The 26387-nt window shown below is 51.3% G+C and overlaps 1 protein-coding gene across 21 annotated transcripts in view; it reads right to left on the bottom strand.

Moving 5' to 3' along the window:
• The window catches only part of RIMBP2 (RIMS binding protein 2), a 224486-nt gene that overhangs the window by 74884 nt on the left and 123215 nt on the right, over positions 1 to 26387 (bottom strand). For 14 of the 21 annotated variants that reach the window (XM_072802123.1, XM_072802119.1, XM_072802121.1 and 11 more), the window contains 2 exons: positions 20713 to 20802; positions 11927 to 12049 (listed from right to left, as the gene is read on the bottom strand). Coding sequence is in view for 7 of the 21 variants with exons in the window: in XM_072802130.1 (XP_072658231.1) it covers positions 11927 to 12049; positions 20713 to 20802; positions 23454 to 23519; positions 23865 to 24020 (435 nt within the window). In the remaining 14 variants the exon portion in view is untranslated. Of the gene's footprint in view, positions 1 to 11926; positions 12050 to 20712; positions 20803 to 23453; positions 23520 to 23864; positions 24085 to 26387 lie in introns of those variants that run through there. The other 7 variants (XM_072802116.1, XM_072802115.1, XM_072802117.1 and 4 more) reach the window with 4 other exon arrangements.

Here is a 26387-nt window from a genome sequence, read left to right as displayed (position 1 = left end):
GAGCTTTGCAAAGTGCTTCCAAGTGCAACACAGTCTTCTGTATCTGCCACCACCAGGTGACACAGGTGGTCTCCCTGCCCCCAACAGGACCCCCTGCCCCCAGAAATGGCCAGGCTCACGCTCCAGGGTGGAAGTCACCCACATGCCTTTATATGTCTACCTGATAGAGTAGGGGTCCCCAGGGAGCTAGGGAAGTGGTATTTCTGGGTGCATCTGGGAGGGGTTTACAGAAGACAATGGCATTTGAGTGGGTGGAAGGAGAAAGGAGTAGTTATCCCCCATGTGGGTGGCCCCCATCCACTCCACTAGGACTTGAAGGACAAAGAGGTGGCAAAAGGCACACCCTCTGGGCCTGAACTGAGACACATCCATCCTCTCCTGCCCTTGGACACCTGTTTCCTTGTTCTCAGGCTTTCAGACTCAGGCCAGGACTTAAAATCAGCCCCCAAATCTCAGGCCTCCAGACTCAGACTGAATTGTGGATGGCAGATCAAGACCTGAGCTGAGATCAAGAGTCGGACACTTAACAAACTGAGCCACCCAGGTGCCTGAAGAGAGACTATTCTTGATGACATCATCTGAGCACCTTGATTCAGCCATGCCTGAAGCCCAACCTAGTTCTCATCTATCCCACTTTATCAACCAATGACTTTCTTCTTTTTTTTCTTCAAACTATTTGACATAGGTTTCTATGAACTTTAACCCAACTTGTTCAAACTAAAATATTTTTCAACACCATTTATGGCTGCCACACAATTTATTCCATGTCTTACATCATGCACTGAAAGTTCACAATTTTTTCATCTTGCTTCTCAAAATAAAGAGACAGCTAGTGGATCACGACAGCTTTGGGGCTGTTTCAATGCCCTGTTTGGGGTAAGAGAGTCAAAGGAGCTTTGCAGAAATGATTGACATCTTCTTAGCAGCAGAAAGAGCATAAACTGATCAGGGAGGCAGGGGTGGATGGGGTCAGGGTGCTTGGTTTACCACAAGAGTCATGTCAGGCTGGTATCTACCTGGTAGATACCAGGTGCCATGTCTCTCCATTGCTCAGGCAAACAAGTCCCAAGCTCAAAGTCACTGGCAAGAGATTAACTTCCTCACAGGGTGACTATGATGTGTGGAGCTGGAGACCCAGGAGTCCAACAGAACCAGCAACCAGCCTGAAACTCCAGGCTGATGGCCAGTCCAGAGGACGTACAGGGAGGCCACACTTTAACCTCACTGGGACCTTCCAGCCCAGGAAGGAGCAAGGGGATGAGCTCAGGGTCAAGTGGAAGGAGGGGGGTGACCGGGAAACCTCAAATCTGTGTGGGAGCACCTGATGCCGCATGTGGGGCCACAGCACATTGTAGATGTGCTCATTGTAGGTGATAGCCCTATAATCTTGTCCTGTAAGCAGGTTGCTGGCAAGGTCTTCCCAGCCCCAGACACCAGCATCCTCAATCTCACCTAAACACAAGTTGTAGAAGGACTGTTGTGCTAAGTATTTCATACACATGACTCACTGAATCTTTACAACAACCTTGGGGGCAGGCACATTTTTACTCCCGTCTATAGAGAAGGCAACCAAGGAAGTTACATAAACTGCCCAAGGTTGCCCAGCCAGGAAGTGATGCAGCAAGGACTTGAACCCAGGGAGCCCAGCTCCCTGACCTGTGCTCACAGCCCTTCACTCTGTCATCTCCCTGCCCTGCAGGAGGCTTCTCATACATGTGGGATGCACCTATACGCAGGCTTCCTGCACGACAAGGTCTCTCCATGCGAGACCCTGTCGTGTGGTGTCTCTGAAGCTCACGGGCCGCTAGATACCCTCCATCCTTGGCCAGGATGTGGAGTGCGTGCCATGCGGCCAGGGCAATAAAGGGCAGCCTGCATTATCTTGGGAGGCGATTTACATCGTCATTCTTATCATTTCTCAAGTCTTTGTGATTCAGGCTGTCCCTGGGAGCACCGGGGACCCACATGTTCTCACAGAGAGCTTGGAGACCCTTGGCTTTCACCCAAAGACAAAATCCCACCAAATTCCTAATGTTTGGCTTTACCTCCTTTTACAGATAGCTTCCCAATGCCAAGGGCACAGGCCCCATTCTGCAGGAACATTTCACATCTGAAAAGCACTAAGGATCAGGCACCGCGGCAAGAACTCCTGTCTAAAATGCTCTGCCTGTGGCGGGATTTATTTTTAAACCGGCGATATTTATATCTGATGTCAGCCACAGCACCAGCTCTTAAGTGGCCTGCAAATGTCAAGATGCCGCTTCCCCGGGAAAGCTCACGCATGGAGCAAATTGCATTATCTCCTCACAGGTGGATCAAAGGAGGATTTGTCTTCTGCTTTGGATCCGGCCCTGCCTGAGCAAAGAAATGAAGGAAAAAATAATTTCTCTCATTAGGAGTTACTGGCGACGCGGTTAGTGGCAGGTTCATGGGCTCCGGTATGCACGGTGGCAATAGCAAAGCATCTCTGCACACAATTTCCTTACACGCCACATCTGGTGGCAAGAATCCCAGCGCCGACCAAGCTCACGTCCTCAGACACGGGGAAGAGGAGGCGTTGCGAGGGGTTGGTCTGTCCTCCGCGTCCGTGACTTCTCGCCCCATCCATGCAAGTCAGATTCATTCATAACGAGAATTAGCATGAAAACAGGGCCACGTGCATTCTGGAAGCAGAGACATATCTTGGCCAGAGCGTCTGATTTCTCACACTGAAGAGAATTAGGACGCTGGGAGCCCGTGGGATGACATCTGAGAGCCTCCCTGACTCCCAATCTGTCCTTCCTCCCGTGGACTCCCCAGCGAAGGCAGAGACACAGGACAGGGTGCTCAGGCTATGCCGTCCTTCAGACCCCTCCTCCTGGAGCCCGGCGGCCCCTGCGGCGGCCAGGGCCGAGGGCACAGACCGTCAGAAGGTGCTCACAGGCCTTCCTGCCCTCCCTGGGCAGTGTGCTCATCTGCCAAACAGAGAGAGGAGCTTGCCTTCCCAAGGTCATTGCAAGGACCAAGCAGGATATGATTTTCAAAGTGACCTGCCCAGAATTGCTTAATGCAATTATCGGTGAGTCCTAAGTACGCCGTCTTATTATCTGTTTTCTGTTTTTGGGGTTTTGTTTTTTTCTGTCCCTTTCCTGTTCCAATTTCCCTTTCCTGCCTTTTTTTGGGATTGTCTGAATGGTTTTTAGCACTACTTTTTTTATATAAGATTTTTTAAATTTATTTATTTGAGAGAGAGAGGGCATGAGCATGGGGGATGGACAGAGGAAGAAGCAGATCCCCACTCCACCCCTACTGAGCAGGAACCCTGACTCGGGACTCGATCCCAGGACCCCAGGATCATGACCTAAGCTGAAGGCAGACGCTTCACCGACTGAACCCCCCAGGTGCCCAGTTTTTAGCATTTTATTTTAGTGTATCTACTGAGTGTTGGGCTATAAATTTGTACCCAATTTTTAGTGGTTGCCTCAGGGATCTCAATATACATGTTTAAATTTAAATAATCTACTCAGAATTGTAACTTGCCTCTCTAAGTGGAACACAGAAACACGACCACAGTGCCGTATCTTTACTTCCCCTATTTATGTAGTGGTTGTCGTGGGTACAATTACATCTATATATGCCATAAAAATCATGGAGAAGCTCTCAGTGATGAGAGTTGTGACTCATGAATAGATGAGTCCTGGGGAGGTGACCAGTGAGTGGAAGTTTTGGGAATGAGCAGGAGTTGGTTAGAAGCAGGATGGGCAGGGCATTCTAGGCAGAGGGGATGGTATGTGCAAAGGTCCTGTGGGAGCAAGGACTGAAGCAAGTGCCAGGATGGAGGAAGGCTTGTGTGAATGGGGCCGTGGATGGGATGGCCAGGACAATGGAGGAGTGATCACACGCCTCTGGATGCAGCAGCCGGGTGACAGGGAAATGGGGAAGCAATAAGCCTTGGTGTCTTATCTTAGGAACTACAGGCTTGGGCTGAAATGCAGTTTACATTCTGGACACGTGCTGTCATGTATCCAAACACCACTACAGAACACTTATTCTGTGCCAGATGCTTGGATGCTTGCAACAGAATAATGAACAAGTGAAAGATTAATTTCATTCTGGTGAAGCTTACATCCTGCGGAGGGGGGGAGGCAGGAAATAAACAGGCTATCTAGCAAACGAACGCAAGTTTCAGGGACCAACAGCATGATGGCGAGGCAGGGGGATACACGAGGTGGGGAAGGATGTAGTGGACACTTTACTCAAGCTGGTGAGGGACATGACATTTGGCCGAGACCCACATGATGACAAGGAGCCCGTCAAGTAAAGGTTGGGGGAAGCTCAGGGAGGCAGGGGCCGGCGTGGTGTGTGTGTCTGTGGTGCAGGGGTGCATGGGAGTGGGTGGGAAGAGGTACGGAAAAGGGGCAGGTCCAATCCCTCTCCATGGTCCGTTGCACCCCCGGGATGACACCCTGAAGCCCTCACTTGGGTACACACTTTGGCCACTAGTGATGATTGCAGGCTGATCCGAAGCACACTCACCCCGCGTCTGGCGAGTGCTGCGCCTGAGTCTGCCAGTGCGGAGGCTGCGGCCCAACCCGTGGAGAGTGCGTACTGGGGGCATCGCGTGTCTGGGTAGGCTCCCGGACGGAGGCTGCACACGCGCCACACGGGAATGGGCAGGACCAGGACCCAGAAGGGCCGTCCGGTGCACCTGTTCCCTGCTGCCCCTCCCAAATGAGTCTCAATCTGACGGAGGGGCCCCACAACCCGCTGCTGTTTTCACTCACATGCTCCTGATGACCACAAAGTGGAACACCCAGCATGTTCAGCAGCTTGGATTTTGGATGAGCTGGCTCAGGACCCAGCAGAGAACGAGGGACTCAACAGCCCTGCCCTGGAGAGAAAACTGTCAACTCCACGGTGGAGGGGGTGAGGGTCCGAGTCTCAGGACGAGACCCGGTGCCGTCCTTCTGCCGGGTGCAGAGCAGGATGCGTGTGGGTCCCACGGCACCAGCCGGCAACCAGCCTGCATGCAGCCTCATGCAAAGCCTCTCCCTGAAGAGGTGGGGGCAGCCAGGGCAGCTTCCAGAGCAGCAAATTTCCTGCGTCTGGCTCAGATCTGAACATTGAGACGACACTATCGTGGCTTGGATCAGGCCCATCAAGGGTTTGGCTGGAGACGGAGCCCTCAACATGACTTTCATGGTGCAGAAAGCCCCAGAGGGTGTTACCGGAGCCTGAGTCCAGAACAGAGAAAATGAGCCACAAACATTAGTTACCACCGAGACTGGCAGCAGGCAGATCTGCACTTGGCAGCACAGGGCTATATTTCTGTGCAAAGGTATGAGGAGAGGGCAGGCACAGGGAAGGCCCCGCAGATAAAGGGAGATTAATTGTTACCGTGAGAGTCACTTATTAAACCCAGATAATCAGTTGTTCCCAGATAATCAGTTGTTCATTAACAAAATTAGCCTTAGATTGTCTGCATTTAAATGGACCGATCTGTTGAATTATGAGAATAGAACCTGGTCCTGATGGGTTTTTTTTCCCTTTCCCTTTGAATCACAAAATATAATGCACCAAGTGTGCTTAATCAAGGCCGTCAAAATGTACCTGAGTGAACTTCCAAGCCTGGCACAGGTACAGGGTGCTGGGAGGCAGGCTGGCACAGGGTCGCTGGCATGGTGCATGCAGAACCGGGGGCACTCAGTCTCAATGACAAGACGGTCCCAAAAAGGCCAGGTAACACCCAGCCTCCCTCTGCAGTCTTGCTGGCAAGGCCTGTGGTCAGATGTTGTGGGTGGGCTGGGCTCCCTCTGGGGCTGAGGGCAGGGTCCCTCTGCCTGCTGGTCCCTAGCACCCCTTGCCAATCTCCGGCTGCATAACTTCCCATCTCTGCCCCCATGGTCTGGCGCCTGAGTCTCCAAGTCTCCAGACCAAGCCATGCCCCCTCTCGTGGGGCCTGGTCTCACTCCATCCTACCTGCAGGCCTTCTTTCCAGGCAAGGTCACACTCAGGCTCTGAGCAGATGTGAATGTGGGGGACATGGTCACCCCACCACACCCCACTCTCCTCCAGGACTATGGCCTTGTCACCAGGAGCTGTCCTTGGGCCACCAGGGGACGGTGGCTGCACCCATCGGCTCCTGTCTGCTTCATCAGCGATGTCCAGGTGGAGTGTTTTGGGCAGGCCACTGTCCCTGGCCAGGGCTCTCATCCTGTCCTAAACCACAGATAGCCACCTGTTCTGTCTTACAAGCAGCACTGCCTTCCTGATCCTGAGCAAGGAAACAGAGCAGAAGGAGGACGCAGTGACTGAGAAGTCCTGAGTGACTTTTCCTCTCCACGGGAGCTGGTATGATGCCCAGGACCTAGGACGCCTGTGTTCCTGGCAACAGGAGGTCCACATGAAAAACACTCAGGCCATCCCGCAGAATTTTTGAGTCTGAGACGTTGGAGAGAAAGTCTGTTCCGCTTGCTCCATCTTGTCACCAGGTCAGACACATGTGCCTGAACCGCTGAGTTTGGAGGCCTGGAAGTCGGCATGGGGCCCCCTAGCCGGGCCATGTACACGCCAGGAACCGTGAACACTCCAGCACTTTGTCCTCAGGGATACACTCTGTGCTAGGAGGAGGCGGCTTCTGATTTGAGCTGGGTGTGTGCAGAGCATGTGCAAACCCCAGTGAGCAACCTCAGCCGCAGACCTTCACCTGAGTGGTCATTCCCCGCAGAGAGCGTGGGCAATGGTGGCCACAGCGGCAGTCCCCGGCCTCTCACTGCTCACCCTGCATGATCTGCTCAGTTCCTAATCTACTCCGGTCGGTGGGTATTTACTGAGTGCCCACCGTATGCCACCTTCTGTCCTAGGCACCGAAACAGTTTGTCTCGGGGATCTTACATTTTGTAGGGAAAACAAACAATACACAAGTGAAAAAAAACAAATAAAATGGGCATCTTTGAAGAGAATGGAATCAGACACTGTGGTGATGACAGGCAGGACAGTGGCTCCTGTGGATGAGCAGGTCGGAAGAGGGGCGCTTGGGTGGCTCAGTGGTAAAGCGCATCTGCCTTTGGCTCAGGTCCTGGGATCTAGTCCCTCATCAGGGTCCCTGCGTGGAGTCTGCTTCTCCCTCTGACTATGTCTCTGCCTCTCTCTGTGTGTCTCTCATGAATAAATAAATAAAATCTTTAAAGAGAGAGAGATAGAGGGTAGGAAGAGGTATTGCCAAGGAAGTGACATGCAACCAAGACAGGGACAAACTGCTGCTGAGGAAAACAGCATTCCAAACCATAAGTGCAAAGGCCTTGCAGTAGAAACAGGTGCTGCATGTTCCAGAAAGAGAAAGCCACTGTGGCTGGGCACAGGGTGACAGGGCTCAGGGTAGAAGTGGGGGTAAAGGTGGGGGACACAGTGTGGGGTCCTGTGCTAAGAGTTCAGATTTTAATCTCTCTGCAATAAGAAGCAATTGCTAGGTGTAAGCAGCAATTTTGTTTTATTTTACCAATGTGGCTGCGGCTGCAGTATGGAAAATGGGCTCTAGGGGATAATTCAGGTAGGTCACATCTGAAGGTCTCCGGAAAGCTGAGCAGCTATTGTGAGCAGGTTGCTCAGAAGAGACTGGTTCCACTGGGCAGACTTAAGAATATTCTGTGCCCGTCTGCCACTCAGCCCACATTTATTATGTGGTTTTTCTATGCCTGTGTGGCACATATATTGATAAGCAGAAAAAATATAGGACCTGTCCACGTGGCACTTACTGTCTCCTGGAGGGTGACTGGGACAAAAGCAATCAGACAACAGGCATGGCACGTGCAAAGGCCCTGGGGTGGATGGAGCATGCCTGCGGGAGGCAGTAGAGGGAGACCAGTGTGGTTCAGCCTTCAAGACCTGAACTTTCCTGACTCCCCCCCATCTTCCTGACCTCATCTGCTTCCTAGACCTCTCCCTGTTCCTCAGACATGTCAGGGACTCACCCCTGCCTCAGCCTCTGCTTGCTCTGCACACTCCCTCCCTCCCTCCACCCAGTTACCTCCACAAAGGTCACACCATCAATGAGGTCTTCCCCAAGTGCTGCATACAAAGCCATCTTTGTCTTTTGTACTTGTCGCCACCTGACACTGATTTGCTTATGAACTTGGTATAAGGGACGCCTGGGTGGCTCAGCGGTTGAGCGTCTACCTTTGGCTCAGGGTGTGATCCCAGGATCCAGGATCAAGTCCCACATCGTACTCCCCACAGGGAGCCTGCTTCTCCCTCTGCCTGTCTCTGCCTCTCTCTGTGTGTCTCTCATGAATAAATAAATAAAATCTTTAAAAAAAATAAAAATAAAACCAATAACTTCATGTGAATCAAGGGTGTGAACTTAGGTCACTTTGGTCCAGCACCTGGAGTGTTTGGCACATATCAGGTGCTCACAAAATATTGTCGAATGATCAAGCATGTCCTTAAGTGTGGGTTTCCGTGGGTCTCTCACCAGGCCAGTCACAGCAGCCCTGGGGAGTGTCGGAGGCAAACTCGTGTCCTCTTCGAATCAGCATTTGGGTCACACGCTTCTGGCTATTCAAGTGCCGAGTTACCTGGCAGCCCCTGATCCAGCGGAAAGGCCTCTGGAAGCACTGCGTGTTGCTGGACTCCTGATTTACATGACCAATTATAGGCCATCAGAGACATGCTGCATGGGATCTTTAGCTAGACTGAATTCCCAGGATGGAGACAAGCAGCACATCAGCAATATTTGGAAACAAAAAACCCAACATCTGAACGTGACCAATGGACTAATTATCCGTTCAGACAGACACGGAACACACGCTGGCGTGATGCCAGGGCTGTAGTCATGCACGTTAGCACAAAGCAGGCATGCTTCATGTACTGAGCATTGTGTCCCCTCTGCCCCCCATCCCTCCGAGGGCTTAGAAGACAGCATCAGGTACGAGGTGGGACACTTTCGTCAACTGTGACCACCAGACGATCAAATGACAAGGTGCTGTGATTGCCATCCGAGCATCACACTAGAACCCAAATGAATCACTTCCACCTCACATGTCTTCTGGTAACTGAATGGAGCCACCTTCATGATGATTAGCAGGACAAAGGATCCCCTGGTCACAGTGCACCCCATCTCCAGCACAAGGTGATCCTGACACCCGAGTCCCCATCACCCATGTTCTAAGTCACAGCAAAAACTTACAGCCTGACCCCTGGCGTGGTCCGTGTCACTCCCTGTCTGCCACACCCCATGTCCAGGCCCTCAGCAAATTCTGTTTTTCTACCTCGGAATCTCACCCAGAACCCGCCACCTCATGCTCTTCCCTGGTCCCTGCGGGGGAGCAGCGGTGCCCTCCTGGGGGCATCGTCCTTGACTGCTATAGTTCATTCATTCCTTAGAGCCCCACAGAAGGGCACCTGGGGGCTCAGGCAGGGAAGTGTCTGCCTTTGGCTCAGGTCATGATCTCAGGGCCCTGGGATCAAGCCCCACGTTGGGCTCCCTGCTCAGTGTGGAGTCTGCTTCTCCATCTCCCTCTGCCTGTCCCCCTGTTCATGCGCTATCAAATAAATAAAACCTTAAAAAAAATGGTGAACGGAGAGGAATTTTGTGCAGTAGGTATTAAGCACCTGGCTGTGCTCTGGACCCAGGGGATGACCAGAGCCATGGGAGCGTTGGGCAGAGGGTATGAGCCCAGAGAGGCCTGCCCAGGGGTGAGGCTCCTGGTGTGAGTGACTGGTCATGGGGACAGCTGGGGCAGCATTGGGATCCGATCTCTGTTTAAGTGGTGCCACTCTGGCTGTCAAGTCCCATGTGACGGGCAGGTGACAACAGCAAAGGGGGGCCCAGAGAGACCAGGGGAGGGAAATACCAGAGCCCAGGACCTCACGGCTATCATGTGTCCCCACAGGGCCTCATGGCTGTCACAGGTCCCCATGGGGCCTCATGGCTGTCACAAGTCCCCATGGGGCCCCCATGGCTATGACATGTCCCCAGAGGGCTGTGACATGTTCCCACAGAGCCTCATGGCTATCACATACCCCCACGGGGCCTCATGGTTGTCACAGATCCCCATGGGGCCTCACAGGCTGTCACATGTCCCCACGGGGCTTCATGGGCACTGACCTCTACTGACAGAGATAGCAGCGCCCCTGACAGCTGCTTATAGGCTGCCCACCCAGCTACCACCCAGTGCCACCCTTAGACACAGGGCCCCTATTTCCTGGCTTCCCGGGGACAAGCCCACCCGGATCCCACACTCCATCCCCAGACCATACCGTAGCCTCTCGACCCTGGAGTTCTCTGTCACAGGGTCCTCAGGTTTCCCCCCTGGTCCTGCATAGGTCACCTCTCTAGCCTACCCCCCAAGGACGGATGACACCTCTGGTGTGTCCACCCTTACAAAGGAGGGCAGCCAGAGAGAGAGATGTTGGCAGGCATGGGGTACAGAACCTGAGCCTGGAACCTGGGACGTCTACATGGGTGCAGGACCCTGACATCCACACCCGGGGTCAGATCGGGTCAGGGCAGGGGGCTCCACAAGGCTGGTCATGATACACGCGCTCAGTGCCCTCCAGGTAGGAGGAAAGACTAGCCCCAAGCACCCAGGCAGGCAGGGATACAGAGGTTTGCACACATAAGCTTTCACACTCCTGAACCTATAAATGAGGCCTCCTCTGCCCACAGATAGGATCAGCATTATTGCTGCTGAGGCAGGCTGGATTCCAGCCCCCAGAGATGCCCACCTCCTGATCCCTGCGGCCTGTTCACATGTCACTTCACTCTGTAGGTGTGGTTAGGGAAGGGCGTTGATGGGAGACTGTCCGACGCTGAGACTCAGCGTCACCACAGTTTCCTTTATGCAGGAGGCAGAGACGAGGGAAGATGCCACATCACTGGCTTTGCAGGTGGAGGCAGCGGCCGCACATGGCCACGAGAAGGTTGAAAAGACACGCAACGGAGTCTGTGCACAGCCTTCAGATGGCGCACCCTGCTCACGCCTTGATCCTGGATGCTTGGTCCCCCCCACTATAGCAGGACACATTCGTGCTGTTTCAGGCTGCAGCCATTTGTTACAGCAGCAACAGGAAACTAATCCGCATAGTTTCCCAGCCTCAGGGCCACTTGATTCCCTGTCTTGGAGCATGCCCTGGAGGGGTCCCTGCCATCCAGACACCAATAAGCCCCCTCCCCGGTCATGCCAATCACAAATGCCCTCGGGCTGCCAGACGGCCCCTCTGAGAACCTCTATGCTCTGCACCATCCCTCCCAATGACGTGAATCCAGCATCCGTTGGCAGAGCCTGCCCTGGGCACAGCCAGGGATTCCCAGCCTAGCTGCTGCCGGGTTCACCTGACACCCACGCCATCCCGACCACCGAAGGCAGGGCTGAACGGCCGTGCTTCATGCCTTCAGAGAACTCAGGCGGTCATCTGCACGCTGTGGAAATGCATGATTGCATGGTAGGAGCTCATTTCCATAGGGGTGCTGCTCTGAATGCAGAGCAAATGGTGGCCACAGAGCAGTCACAGCCAGCCTGGGCCCTGCCTTCAGGGAAGTCGAGGCAAGCATATACAGAGCAGGAGCTTTGGTATATCTGTTGATCATCACACAGATTCCAGAACATCCATCACCCCAAAAGAAAAGCAGCCGCTCCCCATCCCCACCTCACCCCAGTCCCTGCCAGCCACGGATCTGCTTCCCTCCAGGAGCCAACAGTTTCCCCAGAAGGGATTATGGTCAGCATCCTAAGAAATGGGAATGATAACTGATTTCACTGGGACCACTTCCAGAAATATTTGAATTGTGTTATTTAATGCTTTTGATACCACAAAAGGCATGAAAACAGCCCGAGAGCCCTGACTCTGGATGGTGGTATCAAACAGTCTCCACCACTGGCCACTGTGTAGCCCTGCAGTCTGAGCCCCACATGCTGGCCCCGGGGCAGTAGAGGCATCACTGTCCTACCTTTAGGACCTGTTCTAGGTTCTCCAGCTTGGCTTGGAGCCGAAGATTCTCCTTCACGGCCAAATCGCGTTCTCTGGTCACTATGGCAAGCACGTGGTAGAGCCAAGCATGCTCTGCTTTCACCTACAAGGAGCAAGGAGAGAGAGAAGGGGGCCGGTTACAGCATGTGCAAGAGCTGCGCAGGCGTCTCTCCCCAGCTGGCATCTACCGCTTCCTCCTCCCCCAGCCTGGACCGTGGACTTCATGCCAGGCCAGTCCTGCTGGGGTGAATGCATATGGCCAGGGCTGAGCAGTTAGCGCACAACATCCCTCTTCCTCCCGCCTCCCCTGTCACAACGACAGGCACTGGCTCAGGAATGGTACTGTGACCCAGGCCTGCCCAACCAGGGCAATCCCATCCCCTGGATATAGTGCCTGGTCGGGGGGAACACAAGGTCCAGGTGCATCCATGCAGAATGAGATATTGGACTGCCAGGGAAGCCTGGGAAGAGACTCCATCTTTTGTCCACTGGACTTGGAAAGTTGAGGACACGTGGTTAGAGCTGGAGCCACCATGAGGGGATAATCCATCTGAGAACAAGATGGACATAGAACCAAGAGAAGCAGAAGGAAAAGCAGGATCCTGATGATATAATTTGAGCACCTAGATCAAACTGTGCCTGAAGCTAGTATATTCCTTTCCAGTCATGCAGCTAATAAATTCCCTTTGTTTGCTTACACTAATCTGAATCATTTTTTGTCCCTTTGAATGGAGAACCATAACAGATAAGAGTATTACCCAAATTGTCCAGGATATTAATTGTTTTGTCTAAAAATTTCATGTTTGTCTTAAAAGCAGATAAAAATGGCCATAAGGCTCCCTGTGCTTTAGGGTGATGGATGTGCTAATGATCTCAGAAACTACGTGCACTCTAAGACCACAGCTCCCAGGGCCAAGTTTTGAACTTATGTGGGAGGCCCCACTAACCCTCCATCTTTCCTATGGCTTCTCTGAAAACAGTCAGGATGTGGCAATGAGGCAGATAGGTACCTTGGTTCATTTCCCATCAGTTTTCGCTGTGCGGCATATTTGAACCAACCACAGTCTTTGAATTTCTTCCCCTCCTTCCCATATGTTACAACCTGCACTATGGCTTCAATAAGAGTCTGCCACGAAGTCCTGTTTGTCAGCTCCCTTTCTGTTTCAAGCACTCTATGTACAGAGTACAAGTTCCACGAAACAATTTCTGTCATTAGAAGAAAGGAAGGCCCCACGTGGCACCGCCGAATGGCACAGGGTTATGGGGAGGCTGTTATTACGAGGTCAGAGAGAGGTCTGATACACGAGAGCATGTTAAAGTCGCTCTGCTCCAGCAGGAGACATCAGGCAGCGAGCTTGGGAAAACATTCAAATGCTCCTGGTGAAAATGTCGTGACCTATCTGAACTGAATGGAACTCACACCTGAACCCCAATGCTAGGGCACGGCTTCCCAGAGCCACCACTTCCCACGTTCTAACTCTGCCAAGAGCAACGTCCAGCACTCCATGGCCAGCCTCCTGTAGCAGCCAGCACACATACACCCCGATGTAAATCAGGGTTTGCCTCCCTCGGACCGGACCCTCCCGTGGCTGCCACAGAAATTAGAACTGTGTCCAGACTTCCGGCCCCACCTGCATGCTTCTGCAGCCTCTGCTTCGCCAGCTGTCCGATCTGATGCTCTGCCCCAGGACCACCACTCACATGCTCTGGCTGCCCTGGCCCTCCCTTTATCCTGTAAACAAGCCAAACTCTTACCGCAGGGCTTTTGCACATGCTGTCTGCACCACAGCAAGTACCTATCCACTACTCCCTCTTCTCTTGATCCCGGCAAGTCTGGCTCCTTCTCATCATTTATGCCACCTCCTCAAAGAGGTCCTCCCACTGTGCTCTAGGTGATGAAACCCTCCCCACTTGGCTGCCCCCAGCACCCTCGCTGCTTTGCCATGCCTTATTTCCCTCAAGCATTTCTCACTATCTGGAATATCTCACTATCTGTGTAGCTGTTTACATTTCCCTGTGGTTGCTCCTCATTAGAATCCAAGTCCCAGTTGGACAGGACTTGTCCCTGTGACCTAATTTTCTGTCGTCAGAGCCTGGAGGAGTGCCTGGTGCACTCAGTGCTCCAGGAGTGGAAAGGCACCGGGGAAGACTGTGTTCCTGGACAGAGGGATTTTGCTGGTCCACCCATGCCCATCGTGTTCCAGGCATCAGGAGGCCAGCCTCCCAGACTATCTAGCTCCTGATGGGGTTTGGCCAGTGGGAGACCCCAGCAGGACAGCAGGGGCTAGAGGGCAGACAGACTGGTGTTCACTCCCTTGCCAGCAACCCGCAGGGGGCCTGTGCACAAAAGAGCTCTCTCAGCAGGTCCGAAGCCACCGTCCCTGGAACCACCTGCTGGCGGCTAGGAACTGGGATTTTCAGGAGGAACCCCACCATTCCCTAAGTGATGGGAGGACCTCCCTGCATCCAGACTCCATGCAAAACCCGTGGTTTCTGCAGACTACTTGCTCTCCTTCAGGGAGGCGGGGATTTGGAGTTTGCCGGGGAGAGAACAACACCCCGTAACCACCCCGGGTGCCTGGCTCTAGTGGGCTTCCTGGGACAACCCTTCACGCGTGCTATGACACCTGGTGCTACTGGGACTGAGTGCATCCTGCGTGACTCCCATGGAGGCTCTGGAGGCTGGAGCCTGGCTGCCCCCGGATCCTGCCCCTGGATCCTGCCCTGAGCCTTCCCCCCGCAGACTGTACTTCATATCCCTTTGCCGGGATGAATCACAGCCATGAAGGTGCCTGTGTACCGAGCCCGACAAGTCTTCCTAGTGAATCACAGTGTCTGGGGGGTCCTGGGGACCCCGACACGGCGCCCCTCCCAATAGCCGCAGCTCCACTTGCAAAGTCTCTCCCTGGCACTCTGTGCCTGGCGCCCTGGGGGGCTGGAGGGCTCTCTGTCCCACCCGCCACTGCCGCCTCCCAGCACTCCGCCTGCTTCCAGGATGTCCACACACCCTCCTGAGTACTTCCTCACTTCCACCACCTGCTTGCAGGAGCCAACTATTTCCTACTGGGACTCTGGTGGATTAAATCTACAAAGAAAACAGTTCTTCAGCAGCAGAGAAGCAAAAGGAACAGTTCAAAGTCCACCTAAGTAAAATGTTTCTGAGAAAGATTCCAACTCTCACTTTGTCGGGGTGCCCACGGGGCTTAGGTTCCCTGTGCAGCTTGACACAAGCATTCCTGGATTGACCAGTCCCCTATACAAGCACAGGACAGACAGGAATCACGCCCCAAGGGGCATTGCACAAGGATGCCATCCAGGATGGACAGTTCCCAACCGGCAACTGTGGATCTGGAACCTTCCGGCAGGCACGGGACCCATGGGAACACTGGATAATGACCCTGCAGAGACATCCACACCTGTGACCTGGGAACCCGGGGCTGAGCTCCCTTACAAGGCAAAGGCACTTTGCAGAGGCGACTGAGTCACAGGCCTCATCCTAGACGGCCTACGTGGGTCCTTACAGGAGGGAGACAGGAACGTCAAGGCCAGAAAGGCAGATTCTGAAGATCTGGTTCTGCTGGCCGTGGGTGGAGGAAGTGCTCACGAGCCATGGCATGTCAGCGTCTCCAGACGCTGGAAAAGGTGAGCAGCTGGCTTATCTCCCAGAGCTTCCAGAAGGGATGCAGCCCACCCAACCTTTGTTTGGGGACTTCTGACCCCAGGGCAGCCTGTGACCCAACTAGAGACTCCATGTGACAACAGCAGAAATCTCTAGGAGGCAACAGCCCTTTGTGAACACAACATTTTCCTAGGAAAGATTTGTCTATTCTTCTTGTAGTTACAGTGAGGATGTGATGCTCTGGGGTGGGACAGCCACTCTGTCCTAGAGATCACAGACGTCATGGCCCAGGGCACTGGGGTGGCCCAACCAGTAGAGCATCTGCCTTCGGCGCTGGTCGTGATCCCAGGATCCTGGGGTCAAGTTCCGCATTGGGCTCCCTGCTCAGCGGGGAGTCTGCTTCTCCCTCTCCCTCTCATGCTTTCTCTCTTTCAAATAAATAAAATAAAATATTTGAGAAAAACAAAACAAAACAACCCAGAAAAGTCACAGCCCACGAAGGGTGGCACTGAAGGAAGGCAGGAGCCGATGTCCTCCTCCTGGGCTCTGGACATCCTGTTGCATGAGAACAATGATGCCGCCGGCTATTCATGCCACCAGGCTCGGGGCCCTGCTACACGGCAGCTGGAAAGAATCCCAGCAGACAAACCCAGAGAAGGCATTCTTTCTGGTTTGGTAGCAGCTGATTCCACCTGGAAACAGATGCTTCCAAATAAAAAGCACTGCAAATGTCAGCTCAGCAGGGTCGCTTGCCAGGCTGGTGCCTCAGGCCTTGCTCCCTGCTAGGTAGCCTTCCGAAGCCCCGACTGTGCCAGGAGTCTCAGTACAGAGGCCTGCTGGCTTACCTGCTCCCTGGTCCCTGCTGCCTGCCATCAGAGCTCAAAGCTGGGCCCTTTCACGAACAGAGAGCACTCCTGGGGAGCCAACCCACACCCTTGCCACACCTGCACTTGGACCAGAACATCCTCCTGGGAACCGAGCCAGTTATGGAGCAAGAAGTCTCGGAAGAGCCAAATGGACATAAAAAGGTTTTCATCAAGACGTATAAACCGTGACCCCATGAAGAACAAAGATATGAGATAGGAAAAGTTTCTAGATGTTCAGAGCCAGCAGTCCAGACAATTCTTTCTTTGCTCTGCTCACCTGGAAAGCGAGGCTCACTCACAGGAGATCTTGTTTTGAGGAAAACTACATGACATTCAGGCGTGACCTCTGGGCCAGGGCCCCTCCTTTCAGCCAGGATACTTAGCCCCACAAACCCCAGGTGTCTGTACAGGTGTTGTCTTTATAAATGCCTGTCATCTTCTTTCATTAGTTGAAGAGGGAGAACAGAGGTGAGTCGGATGATCATGATTCATAACAGTGATTCATAACTGGACCCAGGGTTCCTACCACCTGTGGATTTCTGGCCAGCAGATAAGTGGAGTTCACAGGTTATGGGGTCCCAAGTCATGGACTTAACCCCTTACACAGAGACTGGCTGCAGGATATGGGACACCACCGGCACGTGGCCTGGGACCCTATCACCACCCACAGGCACAGCAGCATGTTAATGCCTGGGCTTCAAGCCACTCAACTCATTTCCATTTCCAAACACAGATGTTGGCGGCAGCCACAGAACAGCCTGAGAGGTCTGGCAGCTGTTACTCCTGAGAAGATGCCCTGGACCTGCCATTGGCCACAGGGACAGCTATCCAGATTGGGGGCAGTTATAGGCCCCTTTGGACCTAGGCAAACGGGAAATCTTAATGATTTTTTTGAAATCAGTAAAAAGTTGGATTTTCCAGTCTGAAGGGCATTGAACACATTCACTTGTCCTGGGTCACCCACTCACTTGTTTCCTTGCACAGAGATGCCTGCCCCGGGGAGCTCTACCCGATAGTCCAAGAAAGCCTGCCTCAGATTTTGCATCTAAGCAGCTACCATCTTGGGGCAGGCTTCAGGGAGGACACTGACGACTCGTCTTTCTGCTTCCATAATTAGGGGCCTGGGTCATGAATACTACTTTCTTAATCAGGGCTCCCGAGAAGCAGATTGCAACCCCAAGCCACACTCAGATGGGGGCGTTGGGAACTTCCAGACGCCATCCTGAGAAGCAGGAGGGTTCCTTGTGTTTCTGCAGAGTCGTGGGGACAGCTCCCTCACCCCATGAATCTGGTGCTATGGTTCAATACTTTTCAGCATCACTAACCAACCTGGCCCCTTCACCTCCCCTAGTTACCCTGGGACACACACACACCGGCCCAAAGGACAATCTTGTGAGAACTGCTTTTTCCTCATGCCTTCCCTCTCCCTTGGTCCCTCTCTCTCTCCAAATCTAACCCCATCCCCAATCCAATCCCATCCGCATCTTTATCACCTCCATCCTCATTCCCATTCCACCCCATTCCACCCCACCCCCATCCCATCCCTGTGCCCATCTCTGTCTCTCAGACAGCCAGCCCAGGCACATTGAAGAAACACTGAGCTTGCAAAATGAGCAGAGGGCCAGGACAGAGCTGAGGGCCCTGCCAGTCTCCCTGCCTTCTCTCTGAAAGGTCTGCTATTCCCGTCTCTGCTGGTAAGTCGATGGGTGCCCTCACACGCCCCTGCAAAGCTGAAAGGAACACGAGCTCATGTCGGTGCCTCACAGCCTTGTTTAAAAGGCCACGGTGGAGAGGCAGCATAAGAAGAAGTTTCAAACCTTAATTGGAAAAACATTGTATTTTGTGGCGATCCTATGGGAGCAGGGTTGCCTGTTAGCACAGCTACACAGGCAGGGCCAAGAAAGGAGACCTTGCCAGGGCAGTGATGCCCAAGAGCTATGGCTCTAACCCACTGCTGACAGCACTGGCCAGGCTTGATGCCTCCAGGTGGTACCATCGCCCCCGCTTCTGCTCCATCTCTCTGTGCCCTCACAAAGCTGCCGTTGGCATTCCTGGCACAGGAGCGAACACAAGTGCGTGGGGAGTGAGTAGGAGAGAGGAGATCTCCCAGGTTCAGCAGCCCCGTGGCCAGCTCCCACCAGCCCTATTGTCAGCCTGCATCTGGTGCAAGAAACACCACCATTATTTTACATTCCTGTTCTTGTTTAATAAAAATAGTCCTGGGCAGAGGGAGTCATTAAGCCTCATTATGCATCCATGCCTCGGTGAGAGTGAGTTTACCAGAGCCTTCTCTCAGAGCAGATTTGGAAAGAAGGAACACAGAGAGTGGGGGTTGGCAGGATAGGATGGAAGGCGCTCTGTGAACTCCTGGGAGGCAGTGGGCACACATCTCTTCAGAAAATAGCATAAATAAAATATACGTCACATAATATTTAACCATCTTAACCATTTTTAAAATGTACAGTTCAGTGACACGTTGCATTGTTGGGCAACGATCACCTCCATCCATCTCCAGAACTCTATTCGTCCTCTCAAAACTGAGACTCTGCCCCACTGAACACTAGCCCTTCCTTCCCAGCTCTCAGCTCTCACCTTTCTACCCGACTCTGAGGATTCAGACCCCTGAATATCTAGAGACCTATGTGGAATCCTACAGTAACTGTCTTTTGTGGCTGGCTTATGTCACTGAGCATCATGTCCTCAAGGTTCATCCATGTAGTAGCAGGCGTCAGAACATCCTTTTTAAGGCTTAATACTATTGCATTGGAAATACAGACCACATTTTGTTTCTCCATTTAGCTGCCAATGGACCCTTGGACTGCTTCCCCACTTTGGCTAGCGTGAATAGGGCTGCTATGAGAACTGGTGTACAAATATCTCTTCAAGACCCTGCTTTCGATTCTTTTGTAGATATACCCAGAAATAGAAGTACAGGATCATATAGTCACTCTATTTTTAATTGTTTAAGGAGCCACTATCCTGTTTTCCATGGCAGCTGCACCATCTTCCATTCTCATCCATGGCGCATGAGGGTTCCAATTTCTCCACATCCTTGCTAATACTTGTTATTTTCTGAAAAGCACATCTTAAAAAAAAATTGGCCAACTGGAAGGCAGAAAAATCAGTGTCAAATCAAGAAAGTTCCAATTTTGGGGTGAATTGTTAGAGCTCAGTTATTCTTAGAAATATTCTTAGTGCAGCTGTGAAATTAGCAACTGCAACCAACAGTCAAACATCAACTACTAACTACTCTTTGAGCACCTACCTCACATGCTGTTGTGGGTGCAGGGGTATACCGATGAATACAAAGGTCTCTGCTCCCTTGGAGCTAGCATTCTTATAGCGGGGAGACAGACAAACACATAAATGAAGACACGGGATAGACCAAGTGATAAGAGATACAAGAAAACAAAACCAGTGAGGTTACAAAGACCAAAGGAGGAGTGAGGGTCAGACACAGAATGTGAAGCCATGGAAAGTCTTGCTGACAAGGTAACTCTTCAGAATAATGAAGAATCTGGTAGGTCTTTGAAGATGAGAGGATAGGATTCTAAGCAGAGAAAGTTATTGATAGAGGAGACAAGCTTGATGGACTGAGGAACAAAAAGATCAAAGTGGCCAGAACTTCATGAGTCAAAGGTGAAGTGGCTGGTAAAGCTGAACAAGATGGTGCCGGGGGGGAGAAGTCATTTTCCTCTTGGGGAAGCATTGGAAGATTTCTCAAAGGAGCAACGTCACCTGGTCACATCACTAGAGCACTCTGGCTGCTACCAGAAAATGACCTAAGGTGACATGAAGGGAAGTGGGCCAATTAGAGGATGTTTTCAGCCTCAGAGGCTATGACTAAGATGAAAACGGGGAGGGATGCTCTGACATGGCTTGTTGGTGAGCCGGATATAGGTGTGAGGTCAGGGAATAATCCAGAAGTCTCCTAGCACCTTGCCTTGTGCAGTGGGTGGATGGCAGTGCCATGGACAGGACAGATAAAAGCTGGGGGGAGGACTGGTATGGGAGGGTTTGAGGGACCCCAAAGGGTTTGCTCTGGCCTTGTTGTTAAGGATACGATCCCACAGACTTCCAAGAGGAGATAACCAGTGGACGCTGAATGAGACACCACTGGGTGCTTTGTGTAGGTGTTACAAGAAGGAACAGAAGAGGCGTGACACAGAAACTGGCCACCCATGCATTGGGTGGACTTGTGTGATTGTGTCTCTCCCTGCACCCCCTTCCTCCTTGAATCCCCTCCCTGCCCTGCCCCAGCCCCCATCTCTGGTTGGTTACCTTGTCAGGCTGCCAGGCTCTTGCAGGAAGGCCTGCATAGTGTGGTCTCAAGCCGTGTTCCCCATGGGTGGCAGCCTTCAGTTGGTTTTCCTAGGACAGAAGGAAAGAGTTTCATGAGATGACTCCTCAACTTCAGGGATGAGGCAGAGCAGGGTCGCTAAGGGATCGGATTTCGATGTGAGGCCCAGGGTTGGGAGTGATTCTGCAATCCATAAGTTGTGTAATGTGGGACCAGCTTCTTTCTTTCTTCTGATCCATGAGTATCCTACTCTATAAAATGGGAGCAGTAATGCTCCATGATGATATTATAAGAATATAATGAAATATGTATTAAGCACATAGTGAGATTCCCAGCAGAAAAATCATCCCCTACAGGTGGCGTACTTACCTGCATTATATGTTTGTATCCAGAGGCAATGTAGTTATTAAGTCAAGCTTTGACCTGACCCTTTGCTCACAAGCACTGCTCCAAACACATTGCCATATTAAACACTAGAGAACATTTTAAACGGTTTGTCCTGCTCAAAAATGAGGTAAAAGTCCTTGAGGACTATGATTGGCTGCAGCACCTGTGGTGCTAGGACCTTCCAGATTCTCTGCCCAGACATAGGCACAAAATTGGGAGTCCAGGTTTGGTTTAGCTTTTCAGAATATTTGGGACTCAAATCTCCTGCATGAGGCAAGAGACCTGAGCAAAGCTCACTGCCTGACCTGAAGCTAGTCCAGCCTCCAGCCCCCAGAAGCTGAAAATAAGTGACGTCTGCCCAGAGTTCTAGCTTACGTGAGGCAACACACCTGGGGGAGCAGAGGGAGCAGGCCCACTGTTCAGTGTGTGCAGTTACATCACCTAGTACAGGAACAGTGAACTACCTGTAATAAAACCTAATCCAAGACTAGGGGCATTCTAAGGTGCGGTGTAGTAATTACAAAGAGGTCAGACATAGGGTGGGGGTGAGCACAGAAAGAGAGAGAAATTGGGGGTAAGATTCCCCATTAAAGAAAAGTCTAGGGACGCCTGGGTGCTTCATGGTTGAGCGTCTGCCTTTGGCTTAGGGCATGTTTCTGGTCCCTCATGGGGCTCCCTGCATGGAGCCTGCTTCTCCCTCTGCCTGTGTCTCTGCCTCTCTCTGTGTGTCTCTTTAATAAATAAAATCTTTTTTAAAAGTCTGAAAATAGAAATTCCAAAACAGAGGAAACAACAACTCACATTTCTAAACAGATCCAACAAAATCAATAATCAGCATACATTTACTCCAGAGGAAATAAAAATAATAAAGCAATCTGAAAATGACTTCAACAAGTACATTGAGGGTTCTCACAAAGGGGAAGGAAGGGAGGACATCCATCAGAAAGAACAAGAAAGAGGTTAATAGCGACAATTAGTGGCCCCAGTGGGAGGCGACTGGCAACTCATCAGGCTCCAGCAGTCAGGTCTGCAGTTTCCTTGTTTGCCTGGTCCTTCAGGTTTGACTTCTGGTTGCTCCCCCAGTGAGTTAATATTCAGAAGCCACCCACATCTCTAACTGATCTGCTTAGTCTCCTCTATCATACCTTGCCTGCTCTGGTTTTAGGCTCCATTCACCCTCTCAACAGGAAATGGGAAGAAATTCCTATGGTTTCAGACACTTCCCACAGGAAGGAGGCTGGCTATTTCCAGGTCCCATATTTTGGTCAATATCCTTTCCTCTCCACCACCATCCTCAGGAGTATCTCCACTCTTTGGCACCCACCTCATTTCCATGGTGATAAAATGCAAGGAAGCAACCTCCTTACCCCCACACCGTACTAGTGGTGTTTTGTTTTGGGAACCGTGATTCCTCGACTTATGGGAATGAGCTTGATTGACAATGTGGCGATCACATTGCCTCCTCAGAGATATCCCCCCATAATGTTGGTGATATAAAGGGGATGAGTATACTCATTAATACACCAGAGTCCTGACCTTGGAGACCTCAGATGCTTGGCAGTAGATGAAAGACAGCCATATCTCAGAGGATTATAGGAGAAATGTAGGGGTTACAGGGGTTGGAGTATGGAATTTGAGGTCAAACTGCCTAACTACAACCTCTAGCTCTTCCTCTTGCAAGCTGCATGGTCTCAAGCAGGCTATCTGGCACCTCCACACTCTCCAAGGTCTAAGGATGTAAACGTCAGATGGTGTGGAGATTAAGTGCAGTAATTCTCATACAAAACTGAGGACATGACCTGGCTCAATCAGGTGGCCTCTTCCCTACTGCAGGCACCACCACATTTGTCTACATCTTCCCATCTTCCACATTCTACCACCAAGTGATGCTTTCATTAACATCACCTTTCTTTGTACCTCACTTAGAAGACTTGACTGCAGGTAAGGAACATCAGGAAAGGAAACAGGGCTGGCTCTTTCAGCCAATTTTCTGGAGGCTGTAGAAATGTCACATCCATTTGTTTTGTTTTTATTCCTTCTCAGTGATTCAAGGCTTAACCTGATGAAATCAATTTTCCCAAGAAAAAAAGCTCAGGATCTAAATCCTGTCAAGGAAGAACGGTGTCACCAGGCAAACATAAAGAATCATCACCATCTCTTGCAGATGCCATTTCTCCAAATCAGTCCAAGCATGAATTGGCACTCCAGGTACCACTTAGTATACTGGTACCCCCCACACACATCCTCCACAAGAAGCCAACCGCAGAAAGAACTACTGAAAACAAAATCATCCCCAAACAATCCCCCACCCTATACTTAAATCATCACAAATTACCTGAGCAGGGTGCCAAAGCACTTTGCACATTGTTGCCGAAAGAAGCCCATCCATTGACAAAGACATCTAGCAAAGGCCCAAAGAAGAGAGAGAAGATACCAGTTTGAGCCTGAAAAGACTGATTTATTATCCACATCATGGGTATCTCACTTTATCCATATGTGCTGTTTACCCCCTAGGAAAACCTAGAGGTGGCTGGGGGCAGGGAGTTATGGGGCTGGTTGCAGGGATGGGGGGACTTTGTAGTCTTGTCCTGCCTACTACAGTTACTGCAGACTTCACCCCCTGTCATAACAGGGCACAATGCTGCTCTGACATGCATGTATTTGTATTACTTAGGGGAAGATTCAGAAAATGCCTGCTGTTCATGCTTCTGATCCTATTAAGATGCTAAAAAGTGAGAAGACTTACCCTGGAAGCTCTCATCATTGACACTGTGCAGGACCAGAGCTGCCCACCCAGGGATGCTGTCCCCGCTCCAATTAAAGGGCTCCTTTCTGAATTAATCAGCACCACCAAAGAAATGCCGCCAAGCAAAATACAGATCACCTTGTGTATTGGTCGCATGCTTGAGACCAGAAGGCCCCCAAAAGATGTGGGCTTGTGGTCGCAACACGACAAAATGAGAGTCTCCCAACAGGCGCGGGTGGCACAGCTATGACAATTCTCGGGAGAGGGAGGAGGAGGAGGACAGAGTATATTTAATATAATCTGACACTCTTGTCTGAGTAGCAAAGCTTTCCACAGCCTGGGGTAAGCGGCCAGCCACAGTGGTGCCCCAGACGCTAGGTGCACCTGCCTGGTTCCATGCTACGGTGTACACTGTGCCCCCACTGTCATCCCCTGTTCTGCAAGTTTGACACTGTTGACTCTGGACCACATCTGAGAGCCAGGAACTGAGTTTGACGACACACACCCACGGCCTGAAGATGGGGATCTGGTGACTCACGCATCACCAGGACTGAGATAATGAAGAACTTTCCAAACACCACTGCATGAAATCACCCTCTAGCTCAGTGCTTCTGACCTGAAATAGCGGCATGAAGAGAGAATAACCAGCCTCTGTGTATCTGTTCGCTTCTGCAGAAATTTCACAGATTTGCTTTCCATGGGAGGTCTTGAACATTGCAATTGGAACAGTTTGAAACTTAAACTCTTTAAGTGTAAAGCCAAACAGAGTAGAAGGGTTTAAGATTTACTGTACGGTGGATCCATAGAGACAGGGCCTGCCCTGTAGGAGCCAAGATGCACAAATAGCTTGTTGAATTTGACTGTCTGCAAGCATGCAAGGGAAGGTGCACAGGCCTTATGTCCACTTCCTGGATGAACACACAGAAGTAGGACAAGCTCCAGGCAGGCCGACCGGAGTTCTGGGATCTGATTTGAGGACCACTGGGACCATGTATCCCTAGGGAACTCCCTTAAAGGGCAACTGCAGGAAGTGCCAGTTCAGGAGGTTTTTTACCCTTTAACATCCAGTAATGCATTAAACTAGAATAGCCTTATTTGATTTTTTTTATCTCCTATTTAGCAAAACTATAGGGGACAAGAATAAATTCTGATAGGGATAAGGGGAAAAGAGAAGGACTCAAGCAAGAGTTACAAATTCAAACACCCCAAGGCGTAAGCAGAGTAGATTGGGCCAGGGGAAAAAAAAGAATATTTTAGAGTGATAAGGAATGCAGAGATTGGAAATGCTCATGTTCCATCTAAAGAGGTCCGTGGCAACCTGGCTCCAGCCTGTTGGTGGCAAGTAGGAAAGGGAACCCAGCTGTTCCAAGGTTTTTAGGAGCTGGAGGTCTGTCTGGGTTTCGATCTGAAACATCCCTGTTTTAAAATGTTGGCTCTTAAATCAGATAAAAACATACATTGTACTCCCTTCAATAATAGACATGTCTACAGATTGAATTAGCTTAAAAATGGTGCACTTTGTAAAAGAAGTCAGACCTGATTAGAATAAAGGATTGGTGGAGTGAGGCAGGATGGGGGGGAGTGTAGGGTGCGGGGAAGGTTGGGGTGGGGGTGCATTCCTTCTGCACAGGGACAGAAAGAAGATATAGGGTCACCAAAGATAAGTCTGTCCACTTGTGCCTACCCCTTATATACCCTTGGCTATTCACTATGGACTGAACTGTGTCCCCCCAAATCCATATGTTGAAGCCCTAATCTCCTATTATGACTGTATTTAGAGATAGAGCCTTTAGGGAAGTAATTAAAATTCACAGGGTGGGGCTTTAATCCAGTAGAACTTGTGTCCTTCTGGTAAGAGGAGGCAGCAGAGAGCTCTCTGCACGTGCCCTGAGGAAAGATCACATGAGGACACAGGTAGAAGGGGGCCACCTACAAACTAGGAGCAGAGCTTTCACCAGCACCAACCTCCAGAACCGTGAGAAAATAAAGCTTCTGCTGCGCAGTCTGTGGTATTTCGCTACTGGCTTCCCAAGCTAAGACACAGACAGCCCCAGCCTAGAACATTGAGATGCAGCCAGAATTCCCCCAAAGTTCCCAGGAGCAGCTCCAGGGCTAGGTCTGGGTCTTCAGAAGCCCCACCTCACCTACACCATGAACTGTAATTGAATACACATTTCTATGGTAAGATGCCCATTTTTCCAGAGGTAAACTGTGATGTGAGAAAACGAAAGCCCTCTCATGACTTGTCAGTTCTACTCATTTCAATAACATCCTTGAATGTGTGTGTGTGTGTGTGTGTGTGTGTGTGGTACAGGGCTCACTGGACACCCTGGAAATCTCAAGTGAGAAATAGCTCCTCCTCACAAGTGTGGCCGATGGGGACCCAGGGGCCCCCGTGGTGCAGGATCCCGTGTGCTATGATAGCAGAAATGCAGGTTGCCATGGCAGAGAAACAAAACTGCCAACCTGACCACCCTGAGATAATGAAAAGTCAATGAAGGTCACATAGTTGGAGGCAAATGA

The sequence above is a fragment of the Canis lupus genome, chromosome 27 (genome assembly GCF_048164855.1).
Source record: "Canis lupus baileyi chromosome 27, mCanLup2.hap1, whole genome shotgun sequence".
NCBI lineage: Eukaryota > Metazoa > Chordata > Mammalia > Carnivora > Canidae > Canis > Canis lupus.
This window is presented reverse-complemented; position numbering and strand designations above follow the sequence as displayed.